Raw genomic sequence first — 18,943 nt, 5'->3', positions numbered from 1 at the left:
TGAAATGAGGAAGAACGTCATGCCATGCTGGCTTTTTACTGTTCTCAGCGGTGTTTTGCAATGTGGAATCCCTCCCCGCTGTTGGTGAATGGAAAGACCTCCTACATAGGTACCCAAGTCCAGCCTGGCATGAGAACCTTGGGAGGGGGCAGGGAGGATGAGAAGGGAGGCCCTAGCCTGACTCCGAAGTGAAGACTGCTAGGCCCTGCTGTCCTTGGGGTATGACTGTCAGGGCTTCTACCTCCCCGCCCCCCCGCGTGGGCTTCTGGAAGTGGATCTCCAGGACGTCATGCAGCTCCGGGCCATCCAGGACATCAGGAATGTTGAGCACCAGCACAGAGCGGGACACTGGCTTCAACCTGATCTGGAAAAGTAGCCAAGAGATGGCAAAGGTCATGGGAGTAAGGCGTGGGGGGTAGGGGGCAGGGCAGGCAGTGGGTAGGTCAGTGGGGTTTGGGGTCTCTGATCCTTCATTGGGCAAGTTCCTGACAGGCAAACAGGTTACCCAGCCCAGACCCTGTTAACCACCTTCCTACTTACCTCAGCCTTCTGGATCTCCCCATTCATGCAGGGAGAGACTCTCAGAGGGACTTCCTGCCCACCCAGTGGCACTCTGAATTGGCCAATCTGGCACAGGCGCTGGGCCACTGTGGGGAACAAGGAGGGGTGGACCTTTAGCATCAAGCTCTCTCCACTCCCTGAACCCTCATTTTCTGCACCCTGTACCCTCATTTCCCCTGCAGGAGGTCGGCATGACCCTTACCTCCATCCTTAGCAAAGTCCAGCGTGACACTCCCTTGCAGCAGCTCCCGAACCTCCACATCGCCACCCCCGTTCTTAGTCTTGCCAAAGAAGATTTCTAGCTTGTCCAACAGCTCCTCCTCACTCAGACTGAGGGTGGCAGGAAATCCACTGACTAACACCCTCTGGCTCCTCATCTGGCTGGACACCTAGCAGGAGACAGCAAGGGGTGGTCCCAGACACAGCTCCACTTCCCCAGCCCGAGGTGCATGGCACCCTTTGCATGTCCCAGGATTCTGCCATTCTGTCACCTGGATGGTGGTGACCATGGGCAGCTCCAAGGGCTGGACCTGCACCCGCAGCCGGCACTCCTCCATGTCGATCGTGTGCTCCTTTTGCTGCAGCACCTGCTCAGCCACTGGGTGGTGGGGAAACAGGGTCAGTACTGGGAATCCTCCCCACCTGTCTCCTGACACTCCCCAAGAGCTCACCTTTGGGGTCATCAAAGGTGACCAGAGCAGAGCCTGCAGGCAGAGGGCAGTGGATCCTCAAATTGGAAATTAAAGACTTAGGCATTTCGCTGTCCTGCTGGGTGTGTCCTCGGAATACCAAGGGGATCTTCGGCACTGAAAATAAGACCTGGAAGTGGGGAGGGGAGTAGGAGTGTTTCTCATTCCCACCTAGGAGGAAGGCATCCCCAATTCCATTCCATTGATAACTGAGTGCTGGGGATAAATACATTTACTGAAAGAAAAGCCAGATAAATGAGTGGATGAGGCCCAGGCAGGGTGGCTCACCTCTGTAATTCCAGTACTTTGGGAGGCCAAGGCAGGAGGATCACCCGAGGTCAGGAGTTCGAGACCAGCCAGACCAACATGATGAGATCCCATCTCTACTAAAAACACAAACTTAGCCAGGCATGGTGGCGCGCGCCTGTAATCTCAGCTAGCCTGGAGCTGAGGCAGGAGATTCACTTGAATCTGAGACGCAGAGGTTGCAGTGAGCCAAGATCACACCATTGCATTCCAGCCTAGGCAACAAGAGCAAAACTGTCTTTATTTTTTTTATTATTTATTTATTTATTTATTTATTTATTTTGAGACAGAGTTTCGCTCTTGTTACCCAGGCTGGAGTGCAATGGCGCGATCTCAGCTCACCGCAACCTCCGCCTCCTGGGCTCAGGTAATTCTCCTGCCTCAGCCTCCTGAGTAGCTGGGATTACAGGCACGCGCCACCACGCCCAGCTAGTTTTTTGTATTTTTTAGTAGAGACGGGGTTTCACCATGTTGACCAGGATGGTCTCGATCTCTCAACCTCGTGATCCACCCGCCTCGGCCTCCCAAAGTGCTGGGATTACAGGCTTGAGCCACCGCGCCCGGCCAAAAACTGTCTTTAAAAAAAAAAAGAAGAGTGGTCTGGTCCATACCGGGCAATTTACATACAACATCTTAATTTGTCCTGGGAGGCTCATGGCTATAATCCCAACACTTTGGGAGGCCAAGACAGGTGGATCACCTGAGGTCAAAAGTTCGAGACCAGTCTGACCAACATGGAGAAACCCCGTCTCTACTAAAAAAAAAATATAACTCAGGAGGGACTATAGGCATGAGCCACTGCGCCCAGCCTAATTGTTGTATTTTTAGTAGAGACAGGGTTTCACCACGTTGGTCAGGCTGGTCTCCAACTCCTAACCCCAAGTGGTCAGCCCACCATGGCCTACCAAAGTGCTGGGATTATAGGTTACCGGTGTGAGCTATCATGCCCGGCCTCACCAGCTCCTTTTTACCGAACCCCACCAGGTCTCCCACCTTACCTTGTCTCTGGGGGAGTCCCCGACCTCCTTTCTCTGCTGCTGCAGCTCCTGCAGCCTCATCTTGAGTCTGGCCTGCTCTTCCAGAAGGGCATGGAGGGCCTGCTGGAACAGAAGGAAACAACCAGACTTCTACCTGCCCTTCCAGAGGAGACTCCACAAGCCCAGGGGAATGGGGGCCTATCCTGGACTCTCCAGAAGCAAAGTTGATGCGAAGCTCCAGTACAACCCAACCCCCTTATGCTGCCCTGGGCTGGTCCTGACCCCCTCCACTCAGGGCTCAGTTGGCATCATCTCAGCTGTTCTTGAAAGGGCAGGAGCCTTTGCAGCAGCCATGACTTGTTCCTGATCACAGATCTAGAGTTCAACACACACTGAGCTCCTGCTAGGAAGTGCTGGGCACTGACGGGGCAGTGGAAGATAAGCGTACATAGTCCTCAGGCTGGCCAAACAGTGCTCAAGGTAGTCAACAATCACATGCCTGATTGTGAAGGGCAGCCAGAGTTTGGAGGAGAGACAATCCAAAGGGGTTAACCCAATTAGGGACACCTCCAAGAGGAGCAGAGACTAGTTGCAAAATGTCATACAGTAATACTGTTAACATTTGCTAAGTACTTACTATATGCCAGGCACTGTGCTAAACCCTCTGATGAATTATTTCATTCCATTCTCACATTTTATTTATTTTATTATTATTATTATTATTATTATTATTATTATTATTATTATTTTTAATGGAGTCTCAGTTGCCCAGGCTGGAGTGCAATGGTTGGATCTTGGCTCACTGGAACCTCCACCTCCTGGGTTCAAGTGATTCTCCTGCCTCAGCTTCCTGAGTAGCTGTGATTACAGGCATGCACCACGACACCCAGCTAAGTTTTGTATTTTTAGTGAGGACGGGGTTTCACCATGTTGGGCAGGCTGGTCTCGAACTCCTGACTTTGAGATCCACCTGCCTGGGCCTCCCAAAGTGCTGGGATTACAGGCGTGAGCCCCATGCCCCGCCCATTTGTGTGTGTGTGTGTGTGTGTGTGTGTGTGTGTGTGTGTGTGTGTGAGATGGAGTCTTGCTTTGTCTCCCAGGCTGCAGTGCAATGACATGATCTTAGCTCACTGCAGCCTCCACCTCCTAGGTTCAAGCAAATCTCGTGCCTCAGCCTCCCGAGTAGTTGGGATTACAGGCACCCACCAACATGCCTGGCTAATTTTTGTATTTTTAGTAGAAGCAGGTTTTCACCATGTTGGCCAGGCTGGTCTCAAACTCCTGACCTCAGATGATCCACCCACCTCAGTCTCCTAAAGGGCTGGGATTACAGATGTAATCCACCACACCCAACCAATCCTTATTTTATAGATGAGGAAATTAAAGCTCAGAAAGGTTAAATGACTTGCCCAAAGTCATGTGGTCCTAGGCTATCTGACTCCAGAGCCCACCCTGCTGGCCTGTGCTTTACAGTGAAGACATGAAGCCCAGGGTGGGGAGGTAGCTTACTCATCTTCTAGTTTGTCCATTGACTGCCCCACTTTCCACTGTACACCAAGCAGCCCTTTAGGCTGGGTGTGATCTGGAGTGGGTCCAGAGAGAGCTGACATCATAGGCAGGGAAGTGACACCAGGGATACCAATAAATGCACCTTTGTTTGCGATATGGAGCAGAGCTCACCTTGTGGTTAGGAATCCTGATAAATAAGGTCAGCTCAGAGAAGCATGAGGTCCTTGGAAAGACAGGACTCTGTTCTGACCATCTCTGTATTCCCAGTGTCCAGCAAGGTCACTGGCACAAAAGATGTCTCTAGTACAAGTGTGTCGAATGAATAAATGAAGTGAATGAATGACAGCAAAGGAGCACGTTACAGAGGGCACCAAAGAAATTCAGTGTGAGTTTGTTCTATTTTTAGCAGAGGAAAACTAGAGCTTGACCAAATTATGCTGGTTTATGAAGACCCTTAGTTATTCGTATTTCTGTAAATCAGAGAGTGCCAACACAGTGCCTTTAAGGGTCAGTTAGATGACATCAATGAGTTAATAGAGCCATGTAGGAGGACAGAGAGTGGTGGGGACTCTGATGCACTGGAGAGACCAGGTCCCTGCTAAAGTAAATCTCTCCTGGCTGGGTATGATGGCTCACGCCTGTAATCTCAGCACTTTGGGAGGCTGAGGCGGTCTGACCACCTGAGGTCGGGAGTTTGAGACCAGCCTGACTAATATGAAGAAACCCCACCTCTACGAAAAAACCCCTGCATGTTGTTGCTTGAAAAAAACAAAAAGAAAAAAAAAATACAAAATTAGCCGGGCATGGTGGCGCGTGCCTGTAGTCCCAGCTACTTGGGAGGCTGAGGCAGTAGAATCGCTTGAACTCAGGAGGTGGAAGTTGCAGTGAGCTGAGACTGTGCCACTGCACTCCAGCCTGGGCAACAAGAGCAAAATTCCTTCTCAAAAAAAAAAAAAAAAACCCAACCAAGTTTTGCCCTATGCAAATCTACCCATGTTTTTGTTTTGTTTCATTTTTTGAGACAAAGTCTCAATGTCACCCAGGCTGGAGTACAGTTACTCGACCATGACTCACTGCAGCTTCAACTTCTCAGAATCAATCGATCCTCTCATCTATCTCAGCCTCCCAAGTAGCTAACAGGCATGTGCCATCATGCTGGCTTTTTTTCCCCCCCCCTCTTCTTTTTTTTTTTTGAGACGGAGTTTCGCTCTTGTTGCCCAGGCTGGAGTGCAATGGCGCGATCTCGGCTCACCGCAACCTCCACTCACCGCAACCTCCGCCTCCTGGGCTCAGGCAATTCTCCTGTCTCAGCCTCCTGAGTAGCTGGGATTACAGGCACGCGCCACCATGCCCAGCTAATTTTTTTGTATTTTTAGTAGAGACGGGGTTTCACCATGTTGACTAGGATGGTCTCGATCTCTCGACCTTGTGATCCACCCGCCTCGGCCTCCCAAAGTGCTGGGATTACAGGCTTGAGCCACCGCGCCCGGCTGTTTTTTTTTTTTTTTTTTTGAGACAGAGTTTCGCTCTTGTTACCCAGGCTGGAGTGCAATGGCGCGATCTTGGCTCACCGCAACCTCCGCCTCCTGGGTTCAGGCAATTCTCCTGCCTCAGCCTCCTGAGTAGCTGGGATTACAGGCACCCGCCACCATGCCCAGCTAATTTTTTTTTGTATTTTTAGTAGAGATGGGGTTTCACCATGTTGACCAGGATGGTCTCGATCTCTTGACCTCGTGATCCACCCGCCTCAGCCTCCCAAAGTGCTGGGATTACAGGCGTGAGCCACCGCGCCCGGCCTCTCCCCCCTCTTCTAAGATGGAGTCTCTCCCTGTTGCTCAGGCTGGAGAACAGTGGCGTGATCTTGGTTCACAGCAACCTCCGCTTCCTGGGTTAAAGATTCTCCTGCCTCAGCCTCCCAAGTAGCTGGGATTACAGGTACCTGTCATCATGCCTGGCCTTTTTTTTTGGAGACAGGGTCTCACTCTGTTGCCAGGCTGGAGTGCAGTGGCGCAATCTCGGCTCACTGCAACCTCTGCCTCCTGGGTTCAAGCAATTCTCCTGCCTCAGCCTCCCATCCACTTTGCCTGGCCTTTCAAAGGGCTGGAATTTTATAGGCATGAGTTACTGTGCCCAGCCTTTTTTTTTTTTTTTTTTTTTCCTTCGGTTTGAGACAGAGTCTTGCTCTGTTGCTCATGCTGGAGTGCAGTGGCACAATCTCAGCTCACTGCAACTTCTGCCTCCTGGGTTCAAATGATTCTGCTGCCTCAGCCTCCCAAGTAGCTGGGACTATAGGCACATGCCACCACACCTAGCTAATTTTTGTATTTTTACTAGAGACAGGGTTTCACCATATTGGCCAGGCTTTTCTTGAACTCCTTATCTTGTGAGTCGCCCACCTTGGCCTCCCAAAGTGCTGGGATTATAGGCATGAGCCACTGCACCCGTTTTTGTTTTTTTGTTTTTTTCTTCTTTTCAGATGAATTCTCACTCTGTTGCCCAAGCTAGAGTGCAGTGGCAGGATCTCTGCTCACCGCAACCTCTACCTCCCAGATTCAAGTGATTCTCCTGCCTCAGCCTCCTGCGTAGTTGGGACTACAAGCACATGCCACCATTTCTTGGCCAATTTTTGTATTTTAGTAGAGATGGGATTTCACTATGTTGGCTGGACTGGTCTTGAACTCCTGACCTTGTGATCTCCCCGCCCCAGCCTCCCAAAGTGCAGGGATTACAGGCGTTATCCACTGTGCCTGGCTATTTTGTGCAATTTTTTTTAGAAAAATACAATTTTCAGCCGGACGCGGTGGCTCAAGCCTGTAATCCCAGCACTTTGGGAGGCCGAGGCGGGTGGATCACAAGGTCAGGAGATCGAGACCATCCTGGTCAAGATGGTGAAACCCCGCCTCTATTAAAAATACAAAAAATTAGCTGGGCATGGTGGCGCGTGCCTGTAATCCCAGCTACTCAGGAGGCTGAGGCAGGAGAATTGCCTGAACCCAGGAGGCGGAGGTTGCGGTGAGCCGAGATCGCGCCATTGCACTCCAGCCTGGGTAACAAGAGTGAAACTCCGTCTCAAAAAAAAAAAAAAAAAAAAGAAAAATACAATTTTCTGGCCAGCGTCTTTCCTTCATTTCTCCCTTCCTTTTAATATACAAAGGCCATTTAAGAGGGCCATGTATGTAATCCCAGCACTTTGGGAAGCCAAGGCAGAGGATCACTTGAGGTCAAGAGTTTAAGACCAGCCCGGGCAACATGTTGAAGAACTATCTCTACAAAGAAAAAAAATTTTTTTTTTTTTTTGAGACGGAGTTTCGCTCTTGTTACCCAGGCTGGAGTGCAATGGCACGATCTCGGCTCACCACAACCTCCGCCTCCTGGGTTCAAGAAATTCTCCTGCCTCAGCCTCAGCCTCCTGAGTAGCTGGGATTACAGGCACGTGCCACCATGCCCAGCTAATGTTTTGTATTTTTAGTAGAGACGGGGTTTCACCATGTTCACCACGATGGTCTCGATCTCTCGACCTCGTGATTCACCCGCCTCGGCCTCCCAAAGTGCTGGGATTACAGGCTTGAGCCACCGTGCCCGGCCAGAAAATTTTTTTTTTTTTTTTTTGAGATGGAGTTTCGCCCTTGTGACCCAGGCTGGAGTGCAATGGCGCGATCTCGGCTCACCGCAACCTCTGCCTCCTGGGCTCAGGCAATTCTCCTGCCTCAGCCTCCTGAGTAGCTGGGATTACAGGCACGTGCCACCATGCCCAGCTAATTTTTTGCACTTTTAGTAGAGACGGGGTTTCACCATGTTGACCAGGATGGTCTCGATCTCTCGACCTCGTGATCCACCCGCCTCGGCCTCCCAAAGTGCTGGGATTACAGGCTTGAGCCACCGCGCCCGGCTAGAAAATTTTAATAAAATTGGCCAGGCATGGTGGTGCCTGCCTACAGTCTTAGCTACTTGGAAGGCTGAGTTGGGAGGATCTCTTGAACACTGGAGTTCAAGATTGTACTGTACTCCAGTCTGGAAGAATGAGAACCGGATTAAAACAAAAAACAAACAAACAAAAAAAACCCAGCAGTTTTAGCAGAGAGGTAGGAGTGTGTGGGTGAATTAAGATTGTCCTTGGGGGCCAGGCTTGGTGGCCTATGCCTGAAATCCCAGCACTTTGGGAGGCTGAGGTGGGTGCATCACGAGGTCAGGAGTTGGAGACCAGCCTGACCAACATGGTGAAACCCCACCTCTACTAAAAATACAAAAATTAGCTGGGTGTGGTGGTATACGCCTGTAATCCCAGCTACTCAGGAGGCTGAGGCAGGAGAATTGCTTGAAGCCGGGAGGCAGAGGTTGTGGTGAGCTGAGATCAAGCCACTGCCCTCCAGCCTGGGCAACAGAGCAAGACTCCGTCTCAAAAAAAAAAACAAAAAAAAAAAAACAGATTGTCCTTGGGGAATTGGAGTTCTGAAAAGGTTGGCAATAATATTAATAATAAGAAACACATATTGAATGCTCAGTAGGTGTTAAACAGTGCAATGAGTTGTTTTTTTTTTTTTGTGGCGCGTGCCTGTGGTCCCAGGTACTCGGGAGGCCGAGGTGGGAGGATCGCTTGAGCCCAGGAGTTCTGGGCTGCAGTGCGCTATGCCATTCGGGTGTCCGCACTAAGTTCGGCATCAATATGGTGACGTCCTGGGAGCGGGGGAACACCAGGTTGCCTAAGGAGGGGTGAACCAGCCCAGGTTGGAAACGGAGCGGGTCAAAACTCCAGTGCTTATCAATAGTGGGATCGTGCCTGTGAATAGCCACTGCACTCCAGCCTGGGCAACACGCCGAGACCCTGTTTAAAAAAAAAAAAAAAAAAAAAAAAAAAAAAAAAAAAAAAAAATGGCTAATGATTTCCCTGCACTACGCAATGGAATAAAGCAGGATTTGAAAAGAGGCAGGATAGCTCCTTTTTTTTTTTGTCTTAGACATGGGAGCGGGGGTGGGGGGGTGGGGAGGGTGTCTTGCTGTCACCCAGGCTGGAGTGCAGTGGTGTGAACATGGCTCACTGCAGCCTTGACCTCCTGGGTACAAGCTATTCTCCTGCCTCAGCCCCCTAAGTAGCTGGGACTACAAGTGGGCACCAGCACACCTGGCTAATGTTTGTATTTTTTGTAGAGACGGTGTTTCACCATGTTGCCCAGGCTGGTCTTGAACCCCTGAGCTCAGGCAATCTGCCCACCTTGGCCTCCCAAAGTGCTGGGATTACAGGTATGGGCCACCATAACTGGCTCGGGGATCTTATTATACTTGAGGGGCAAATGAAACATTTCCTGGTGAGGGATCTGTGTGTTTGTGACAGCGTGGTATCAGGGAGGGATAGGCTGAAGAAAGTGGAGAGAGGATGAGATTCATTTATTCAACAGTGTTTACTGAGTGCCTGCAGCATGCCAGGAAACATGCAGGGTGTATATGCCAGGCACTGTGCTGGGCACTGGGGATGAGTGATGAGCAGGGTAGACAGGGCACCAGTCCTCCTAGAGCTTAGTCTAGCACAGGAAGGGACATTTATGTCAGGAAAGGGTAGACCAAGGGAGAGGGAAGTTTAGCTCCCAGAGGAGGAAAACTTCTTCCTGAACCTGGAGAGGGCCCAAGGTTAAGATGAGATGGAATTATCAGGAGGAGGAGAATTTTGGTAGACGGGAGACCTCAGGAGGGGATAAGGATGTGTTAAGTTACTAGAACAATTTTTTTTTTTTGAGATGGAGTCTCACTCTGTTATCCAGGCTGGAGTGCCATGGTGCAATCTGGGCTCACTGCAACCTCCACCTCCCAGGTTCAAGCAATTCTCCTGTCTCAGCCTCCCAAGTAGCCAGAATTACAGAAGCATGCCGCCACACCCAGCTAATTTTTTGTATTTTAGTACAGACAGGGTTTTACAGTGTTGCCCAGGTATCCCAAAGTGCTAGGATTACAGGCGTGAGCCACCACGCCCTGCCTAGAACAATTCTTATTTGGGTCACAGAACCCTTTGAGTATCTGATGGAAACTACAATTCTCTCTCCAGAGAAGTGCACACAGACACAGGATTTAATGAGCTCCTGCTGTCCGAGGCAATAGGTTAGGGGACCAACTGCATAGTGGGGAGGTCATTCCGGCCTCGCGTTTCTCCCCAGCCGTTGAGCCGGTCTCAGATGAGCAGGGAGAGGCTTGGCCACCAGGCCCTGAGATACCTGCGGGTTCCTAGCCAAGAGGATCGCTCCTGTTTCCCCACCTCCCAACTCCCTTCTCCTCACTTACGCCATCCTTCGGGGCTGACATAGGTCTCCAGTCTGTTTGGCAAGAGCTGAGGCTTCAGAGCTGGGCACAGTGGCAGAATCCACCACAGCTGAACTCCTGTTTGTACCTTCTGAAGGGCTTTTGGTGTCTCCCAGCCCCAGCCAGACCCGAAATGGTTTTGCTCGAAGGCTGTTTGCTTCCGCTTTCATTTCAGTGAAATCCCTGCCCTCTGGTGCTCACATGCCGCCCCCTGCCGAGGTTTCTCCACCCCTGGGAGGAGCATTCTTGGTCATCAAAGCCGACTTCACTCAGCTGTGCTCTCTCAAGGGCAGCCACCTCACAGCAACTGCAAACTGGTCCCAGTCAACCATTCCCAGGCAATCAATCTCCAAGAAGCACATTGGTAAACCCTGCTTTGTCGATAGATTATTGCTGTAGAGCTTAGAATAATGCTGCGCATATTCCACATTGGTAAAGTAATTGCTGAATGAGCTGGAGTGGTGGCTCACACCTGTAATCCCAGCACTTCGGGAGGCCCAGGCGGGCAGATTACCTGAGGTCAGGAGTTAGAGACCAGCCTGGGCAACATGGTGAAATCTGGTCTCTACTAAAAAAATACAAACATTATTGGGACAAGGTGGTGCATTCCTGTAATCCCAGCTACTTGGGAGGCTGAGGCAGAATAGCTGGAACCCGGGAGGCAAAGGTTGCAGTGAGCCAAGATCACGCCATGGCACTCCAGTCTGGGCGACAGTGCAAGACTCTTATTTCGAAATAATAATAATAATAATAATGATGATGAATGAATGAGAAACATATTCAGGACAGATAAAGCCCATAGTTCAAGTTCACAAAACTGTAACAGTGGCTAGCACAGAGAGCTATTATGTGCCCAAAAACCTTCTGTTTTACATAAATTAACTCTTCAAAACAATGCTATGGCCGAGTATGGTGGCTCACACCTATAATCCCAGCATGTTGGGACGCGGAGTCGGGCAGAACATGAGGTCAGGAGGTTGAGACCAGCCTGACCAATATGGTGAAACCCTATCTCTACTAAAAATATAAAAATTATCGAGGCATGATGGCATGCACCTGTAGTCCCAGCTGCTGGTGAGGCTGAGGCAGAATTGCTTGAACTTGGGAGTCTGGGCAACAGTGCAAGACTCTGTCTCAAAAAAAAAAAAAAAAAAAAAGCCATGAAGTGGTTTCTATTTTCTTCACTTTACAGATGAGAAAATTGAGGCACAGATAATTTAAAACTTGCCCAAGGTCACAGGGCAAGGAATCAGAGAAGCATGGATCCAAAACTGGTAGGAATAGTATTTGAACTTGGGCTTTGAGGTACAATGGAGAAAACTTGCTGTATTTTTAGTTAAGTGTTTTAAATTCAGCCCAATTTCTGTGACCCTGAGTAAGCTACTTAATAGGACTCTGTCTCAATAAAGATGCCTCAATACTTAGGTGTGAGAAAATTGTTTGTTTGTTTGTTTGTTTTTTTGAGACGGAGTTTCGCTCTTGTTACCCGGGCTCGAGTGCAACAGCACAATCTTGGCTCACCGCAACCTCTGCCTCCTGAGTTCAGGCAATTCTCCTGCCTCAGCCTCCTGAGTAGCTGGGATTACAGGCACGCGCCACCATGCCCAGCTAATTTTTTGTATTTTTAGTAGAGACGGGGTTTCACCATGTTGACCAGGATGGTCTCGATCTCTTGACCTCGTGATCCACCCGCCTTGGCCTCCCAAAGTGCTGGGATTACAGGCTTGAGCCACCGCACCCGGCGAGAAAATCTTTTTTTTTTTTTTGAAAAGATTCAAGTTAAAAAGTTTCCTGGCCAGGCGTGGTGGCTCACACCTGTAATCCCAGCACTTTGGGAGGCCGAGGCGGGTGGATCACCTGAGGTCAGGAGTTCAAGACCAGTCTGACCAATATGGTGAAACCCCATCTCTAAAATAAATAAATAAATAAATAAATAAAAAGAAATGGAGACCATCCTGGCCAACATGGTGAAACCCTGTTTCTCCTAAAAATACAAAAATTAGCTGGGCGCGGTGGCACATACCTGTGGTCCCAGCTACTCCGGAGACTGAGGCAGAAGAATTGCTTGAACCAGGGAGGTGGAGGTTGCAGTGAGCCGAGATCATGCCACTGCACTCCAGCCTGGTGCCTGGTGATGCAGCAAGACTGTCTCAAAAAAAAAAAAAAAAAAAAAAAAAAATTTCCTAATGAGGCCGGGCGTGGTGGCTCACACCTGTAATACCAGCAGTTTGGGAGGCCGAGGCAGGTGGATCATGAGGTCAGGAGTTCAAGACCAGCCTGGCCAAGCTGGTGAAACCCCGTTTCTACTTAAAAAAAAAAAAAAAAGAATTAACCAGAGGCCTGTAATCACAGCTACTCAGGAGGCTGAGGCAGGAGAATCACTTGAACCCAGGAGGCAGAGGTTGCAGTGAGCTGAGATTGTGCCACTGCACTCCAGCCTGGGTGACAGAGCAAGACTCCAACTCAGGAACTAGTAACAACAAAAATAAAGCTGGGTGTAGTGGTTCAGGCCTGTAATCCCAGCACTTTGGGAGGTCGAGGAAGGCAGATCACGAGGTCAGGAGATCGAGACTATCCTGGCCAACACAGTGAAGTCCTGTCTCTACTAATGTACACAAAATTAGCTGGGTGTGGTGGCATGCACTTGTAGTCCCAGTTGCTTGGGAGGCTGAGGCAGGGGAATCACTTGAACCTGGGAGGTGAAGACTGCAGTGAGCCAAGATTGCACCACTTCACTCCAGCCTGACAACAGAGCGAGACTCCGTCAAAAAAAACAAATTAAAGGCCGGGCACGGTGGCTCAAGCCTGTAATCCTAGCACTTTGGGAGGCCGAGGCGGGTGGATCACGAGGTCAAAAGATCGAGACCATCCTGGTCAACATGGTGAAACCCCGTCTCTACTAAAAATAACAAAAAGTTAGCTGGGCATGGTGGCACATGCCTGTAATCCCAGCTACTCAGGAGGCTGAGGCAGGAGAATTGCCTGAATTCAGGAGGCAGAGGTTGCGGTGAGCCGAGATCGCGCCATTGCACTCCAGCCTGGGTAACAGGAGCGAAACTCCATCTCAAAAACAAACAAACAAAAAAACAAATTAAAAAACCCAACAGTGTCCTAATGGCCAGGCATGGTGGCTGACGTCTGTAATCCTAGCAGTTTGGGAGACCAAGGTGGGTGGATTACCTGAGGTTAGGAGTTCAAGACCAGCCTGACCAACATGGTGAAAACCCATCTGTATTAAAAATACAAATTAGGCTGGGCGCGGTGGCTCACGCCTGTAATCCCAGCACTTTGGGAGGCCAAGGCGGGCAGACCATGAGGTCAAGAGATTGAGACCATCCTAACATGGTGAAACCTCATCTCTACTAAAACTACAAAAAAATCAGCCGGGCATGGTGGTGGGTGCCTGCAGTCCCAGCTAACTTGGGAGGCTGAGACAGAAAACTTGCTTGAAACCAAATGGGAAGTTGCAGAGAGCCAGGACCACTCCACTGCACTCCAACCTGGTAACAGAACAAGACTGTCTCAAAAAAATAAAAAATACAAATTAGCCAGGCATCTATTATCCCAGCTACTTGGGAGGCCTGTTAGGAAAGTCACTTGAACCCTGGGGCGGAGGTGAGGAGAGATTGTACCACTTCACTTCAGACTGCGTGGGCGAAAGAGAACTCCCATCTCAGAAAAGCTTCCTGGCCAGGCTCGGTGGCTCACCGGCTCACCTGTAATCCTAGCACTTTCGGAGGCTGAATCAGGTGGATCATGAGGTCAGGAGTTAATAACCAGCCTGTCCAAGATGGTGAAACCTCATCTCCACTAAAAATGGAAAAATTAGTTGGGTGTGGTGAGAGCACCTGTAATCCCAGCTACCTGGGAGGCTGAGGCAGAAAACTGGCCAAGATCACAGCACTGCACTCCAGCCTGGACAACTGGAGTTTTTTTTTTTTTTAAAAGACAGAGCAAGACTCTGTCTTTAAAAAAGTTCCTTAATAATCTAGTCCAAGGTTTTTTCTTTACTCACCAATCCTACTTTCGGCCCCTTCCAGCCACTCCTGATCCCTCCAGTTCCCAAATAGCAAGTGTGGTATCCAGCAGATTTGGCAAACTGGCCTGTTTGAATCTTAGTTCCCCCTAGTGACAGAACGAATTCAGATGGAGCACCTATTTCATCCATACGGCTACTGATACACTGAGGTAAAATGCCAGATCCTAAGGGCCAAATGTCTCTACTACACAGTAATGGCACAACCCAATGCCCAAGCCCCTCTGATCACTTTCTTTCAAGTCTCTGGCCATTTGAGGAGCGCTCCTTTGTCCTATTCAACAGCTGTTCTAGGCTCAGGGCTTCACCACTGGCATCTGTGGTCCCCATCTCACCTGCACTAGTACCAGAGTCACCTGAAAACTTGCTAGAAACACTCAGACCTACTGCATCAGTCTGAGGCGGCATCTGTGGTTTAACAAACCATCCAGGTGACCTCTATCTGTGCTAAGGTTGGAGAATTCGGGGTTAGTGGTTCTCAATCAAAAATACCCAATCGCCACCACTCAGGGGCTTTTGGTTGTCACAAGGAGGGGCAGAGTGTGGCAGAGGCTCTCCTGGCGTGCAATGGGTAGAAGCCAGGCACGCTACACAATTCTTCATAGGGATTATCAGGCTAAGGACAAAGGCAGTATAAATCTCATTAAGGCAGATTTAACTTTTGTATTTTCTCAGCCCCTCATCCATCACCCAGTGTCTCTTATTCAATAATGTTCTCTGTTTTCCAGTCTGGTAACACACACAGCAGGCAGACACAGGCTTTTTTTTTTTTTTTTTTAATTTTTTAATGACCAAAACAAAGCATCTAAAACCGCAGCTTCTGGAAGAACCACTTGTTCTTGCCTGTCTTGTATCTAGAAGGGAATAAAGGACACGAATGAGGAGAGGAATGGACATAGTGAAATCATACTCAACCACTCACTGCCGAAGCCTACTCACCTCTCCTCAAACTTGACCTTGGCCTCTCGTCGGGCCTTACGTTTAAGGGCAGGATCTCTGAAGACATCCTTATTGACGACAGTTTTGTCCAAGGGGATGTCCACAGAGTACCTGGGGACAAAGGTGGAGAGGAGAGAGAGGATTGGCCCACACACAGCCCAAATCTTTGCGGTACACTAGGGAAGCAGGGTCTGCCTCCTGAGACGCAATCGTCAAAGTCACGTCCTGGCCGGGCGCGGTGGCTCAAGCCTGTAATCCCAGCACTTTGGGAGGCTGAGGCGGGTGGATCACGAGGTCAAGAGATCGAGACCATCCTGGTCAACATGGTGAAACCCCGTCTCTACTAAAGATACAAAAAATTAGCTGGGCATGGTGGCACATGCCTGTAATCCCAGCCACTCAGGAGGCTGAAGCAGGAGAACTGCCTGAATCCAGGAGGCGGAGGTTGCAGTGAGCCGAGATCGCGCCATTGCACTCCAGCCTGGGTAACAAGAGCGAAACTCCGTCTCAAAAAAAAAAAAAAAAAAAAGTCATGTCCTGATGACATTATTTGAAAATCTACACTTGTAACATTTACTGGATTCAAGTCAACAAAATGTAAAATCTCATGTTTCATTCTCAATTCCCACTACTTTACTTTTCTAACTAAGAATCATCAAATCAGGCCTTTTTGACTTTCATTATGGGAGTCTGCTAACTTTCTACTTGAAACTATTTCCTTATCGTTCAAGTTCTGCCAATGCAGTCACTCTTGTGACCGCACAAAAACTAGCTGCCTCAACCTCACCACATCCTAGCACCCAAGAAACAGCCCTTTCTGCCCTTTTATGTTTTGAGATGGACTCTTGCTCTGTCACCCAGGCTGAAGTGCAATGAATGGTACAATCTCTCACTGCAGCCTCTGCCTCCCAAGCTCAAGCGAGTCTCCCACCTCAGCCTCCAGAATAGCTGGGATTACAGTTGTCAGCCACACCAGCACTTTGGAAGGCCAAGGTGGACAGATGACCCAAGGCCAGGAGTTAGAAACCAGCCTGGCCATCATGGCAAAACCTGCCTCTACTAAAAATACAAAAACTAGGCAGGTGCGGTGGGTGCCTGTAATCCCAGCTACTTGGGAGGCTGAGGCACAGAATTACTTGAACCCAGGAGGCAGGGGTTGCAGGTTGCAGTCAGCCACAATCACATCACTGCACTCCAGTCTGGGTGAGTGAGACTCTGTCTCAAAACAGCCTGGATGACAGGGTAAGTCTGTCTCAAAAAAAAAAAAAAAAAAAAAAAAAAAAAAAAAAAATGGGGGGAGAAAGATGGATGAAAGGCAGAACTGGAAACCATGGCCACTTATGAGCTGAGGACAAAGAATTTGAAAACGATGTCAGTTCCTGGTGTTAGAATGGCTGCAAGGTTTGTCTCCTTATTCAACAGAGAGGAAGAAGTTTAAAAAATTCTAGTTCTTGAAATGCTCACCTTGTGGGCATCAGGTGATTGTAGTTATAAACTTTCACAAAAGACTTGATCTTTGACCTCTTGGCGATCTTCTTCTTGCCCATGGCAGCTGTCACTTTGCGGGGATATCGGTCAATTCCAGCCACCAAAGCATGGCTGTAGGGGCGATCTGAGGTGCCATCATCAATGTTCTAAATGAACAAGAATTACATTTGGTATTCACTGAGGGTCTATTTAGGCCCTGTGCTAGAGGTAGGGCAGTGTCAAAAAAATATTCCCACCCTCAGGTCTTCAAGACCCATCATTATAAAAAGAAAAATCACAGAAAACTATGCAAAACGGCAAAAGAGAAACTAAACAGTTTATTCCACTAGAAAGCAAATGGAAAGGCTTATTAGAAGCAAGGTATTTAAAAGTAACAATAGCCGGGCGGGGTGGCTCAAGCCTGTAATCCCAGCACTTTGGGAGGCCGAGGCGGGTGGATCACGAGGTCAAGAGATCGAGACCATCCTGGTCAACATGGTGAAACCCCGTCTCTACTAAAAATACAAAAAATTAGCTGGGCATGGTGGCGCGTGCCTGTAATCCCAGCTACTCAGGAGGCTGAGGTAGGAGAATTGCCTGAACCCAGGAGGCAGAGGTTGCGGTGAGCTGAGATCGCGCCATTGCACTCCAGCCTGGGTAACAAGAGCGAAACTCCGTCTCAAAAAAAAAAAAAAAAAGGAACAATAGTTAACATTTAAGAAGTACTGGCTATATGCCAAGCACTGCTCACGGGACTTGATGTCTATTCACTCCCTCCACTGCTAGTAAAGTGTACAGCCAAGGCTAAGACACCAGAGCCTCACTTCAGAGGCCAGTCTCGGGTAGACGAGAGAGGGGAAACCAGGGGTATCCAGTGTCCCCACAACAGCAAAACGCAGTGGTGTTTTGCCAGAGCCGAGGGAAACCTCTCAAGAAGCTACAAAAACATGGATAGGAGGAAAACAGCGATGGGCTACAATACCCACATGATCGTTCTGTCTAAAAGCAACTTTCTCTTCTTACAGATTCCCAGCTGCAGCACCTCAGGTAACAGAACACCTCTAAACCTTAGCAACAGGAAGGAACCCCCTATAGATGGGCATGGTGGCACACGCCTGTAAGTCCCAGCTACTTGGGAGGCTGAGATGAGAGGATCGCTTGAGCCCAGGAGGTTGAGGCTGCAGAGATCGCGCCAACGGACTCCAGCCTGGACAGACCCCATCTCAAAAAAAAAGAAAAAAAAAAAAAAAAAAAGATATCCTCTATGATTATTTCAAGGATTGCACATGACAATACCTGAAAGGCAGTGGGAGCACCTAGCAAGCATGCAGTAAATGTCAGACACTATTACTCCATATTTAAAGCCTCTGGTGGAGAAGGCGTTATGCGTTAGAAACCCAGTTCACCTCACATTTGCTTTTACTGGCATTTGCTTTTGCTGTGCTCTTCCTCTCTGAAAAGCTCTCCTTCATTCACCATTCCCCCCACCGTGCTCAGTGGCTACTGCCCCAGAAGCAGGCCCTGAACTTCAACTCTGTCCGCCCCGCCGCAGCCGGCCTGGACCCGGGATGCAAGAAGGCAGAGACCGCGAGGCTGATACCTTCACGATGACGGCTTTGCGTCCAGAGTAGCGTCCAGCCAGCACAAGCACCACCTTCCCGGGTTTCATGAACTTGCCCATTTCTGCAGAGAATAAGGAGAAAGGGCCGTTTTAAAATCCGTAAAGCCAAAGACGCCCAGAGCCGACTCCTGCCAGCAAGCCCAGGTCTTGGGCCGGAACTTCAGACTGTGTTCACTGCTCCCTTGGCCCAGGCCGCCCACGGGCCCTCCTCGCAGGACAGTATCGGCTACGCAGCCGCCAGAGACATAGGAAAAGAACACACCCGGCGCCGCCCTGGCCCTCGACCCCCAAGCCGCGGATGGCGGCAGATTGAAAGATTCAACACAAGCTTCTACTCACCGGCAGCACCCACTCGGGCCTACGGCAAAAAGGAAAGGAGAACACTTCCGCTAACCTTTCACCCCGGGGAGGAGTGACCTCACTTCCTGTCCCGCCCTTCAGGCCTTGCCACGGTACTTGCGTGGTGCCGCGTCTAGTGTTGCGGGCGGAAGAAGCCCATGAGGGGAACGCAGGGCGGGGTGACTCAAGTATTTGAATCAAGCTTTATTAGCAG

The 18,943-nt window shown here is 49.6% G+C and overlaps 2 protein-coding genes across 4 annotated transcripts; both read right to left on the bottom strand.

Moving 5' to 3' along the window:
- Positions 1-20: 20 nt before the first annotated feature.
- IFI35 (interferon induced protein 35) lies at positions 21-10,524 on the bottom strand. 2 transcript variants are annotated; one of them, XM_010330577.2, is made up of 7 exons: positions 10,310-10,524; positions 2,555-2,656; positions 1,233-1,380; positions 1,053-1,159; positions 764-950; positions 541-647; positions 21-364 (listed from the first exon to the last, which is right to left on the bottom strand). In XM_010330577.2, exons 1-7 carry the CDS (start codon positions 10,328-10,330, stop codon positions 173-175), a joined length of 864 nt encoding a protein of 287 aa, XP_010328879.1. In that variant the 5' UTR covers positions 10,331-10,524; the 3' UTR covers positions 21-172. The 2 variants fall into 2 exon arrangements, with proteins under 2 accessions (XP_010328879.1, XP_003942778.1); XM_003942729.3 differs by having other exon boundaries at positions 2,555-2,653.
- Positions 10,525-15,123: 4,599 nt separating this feature from the next.
- Positions 15,124-18,837, bottom strand: RPL27 (ribosomal protein L27). 2 transcript variants are annotated; one of them, XM_039475994.2, is made up of 5 exons: positions 18,730-18,837; positions 18,370-18,452; positions 16,767-16,936; positions 15,303-15,413; positions 15,124-15,217 (listed from the first exon to the last, which is right to left on the bottom strand). In XM_039475994.2, exons 2-5 carry the CDS (start codon positions 18,448-18,450, stop codon positions 15,169-15,171), a joined length of 411 nt encoding a protein of 136 aa, XP_039331928.1. In that variant the 5' UTR covers positions 18,451-18,452; positions 18,730-18,837; the 3' UTR covers positions 15,124-15,168. The 2 variants fall into 2 exon arrangements, with proteins under 2 accessions (XP_039331928.1, XP_074245236.1); XM_074389135.1 differs by lacking the exon at positions 18,730-18,837 and adding an exon at positions 18,653-18,676.
- Between the last annotated feature and the right edge of the window lie 106 nt (positions 18,838-18,943).

The sequence above is a fragment of the Saimiri boliviensis genome, chromosome 17 (genome assembly GCF_048565385.1).
Source record: "Saimiri boliviensis isolate mSaiBol1 chromosome 17, mSaiBol1.pri, whole genome shotgun sequence".
Classification (NCBI taxonomy): domain Eukaryota; kingdom Metazoa; phylum Chordata; class Mammalia; order Primates; family Cebidae; genus Saimiri; species Saimiri boliviensis.
The sequence above is the reverse complement of the archived record's forward strand: the minus strand, read 5'-3'. Positions and strand labels throughout refer to the sequence as shown.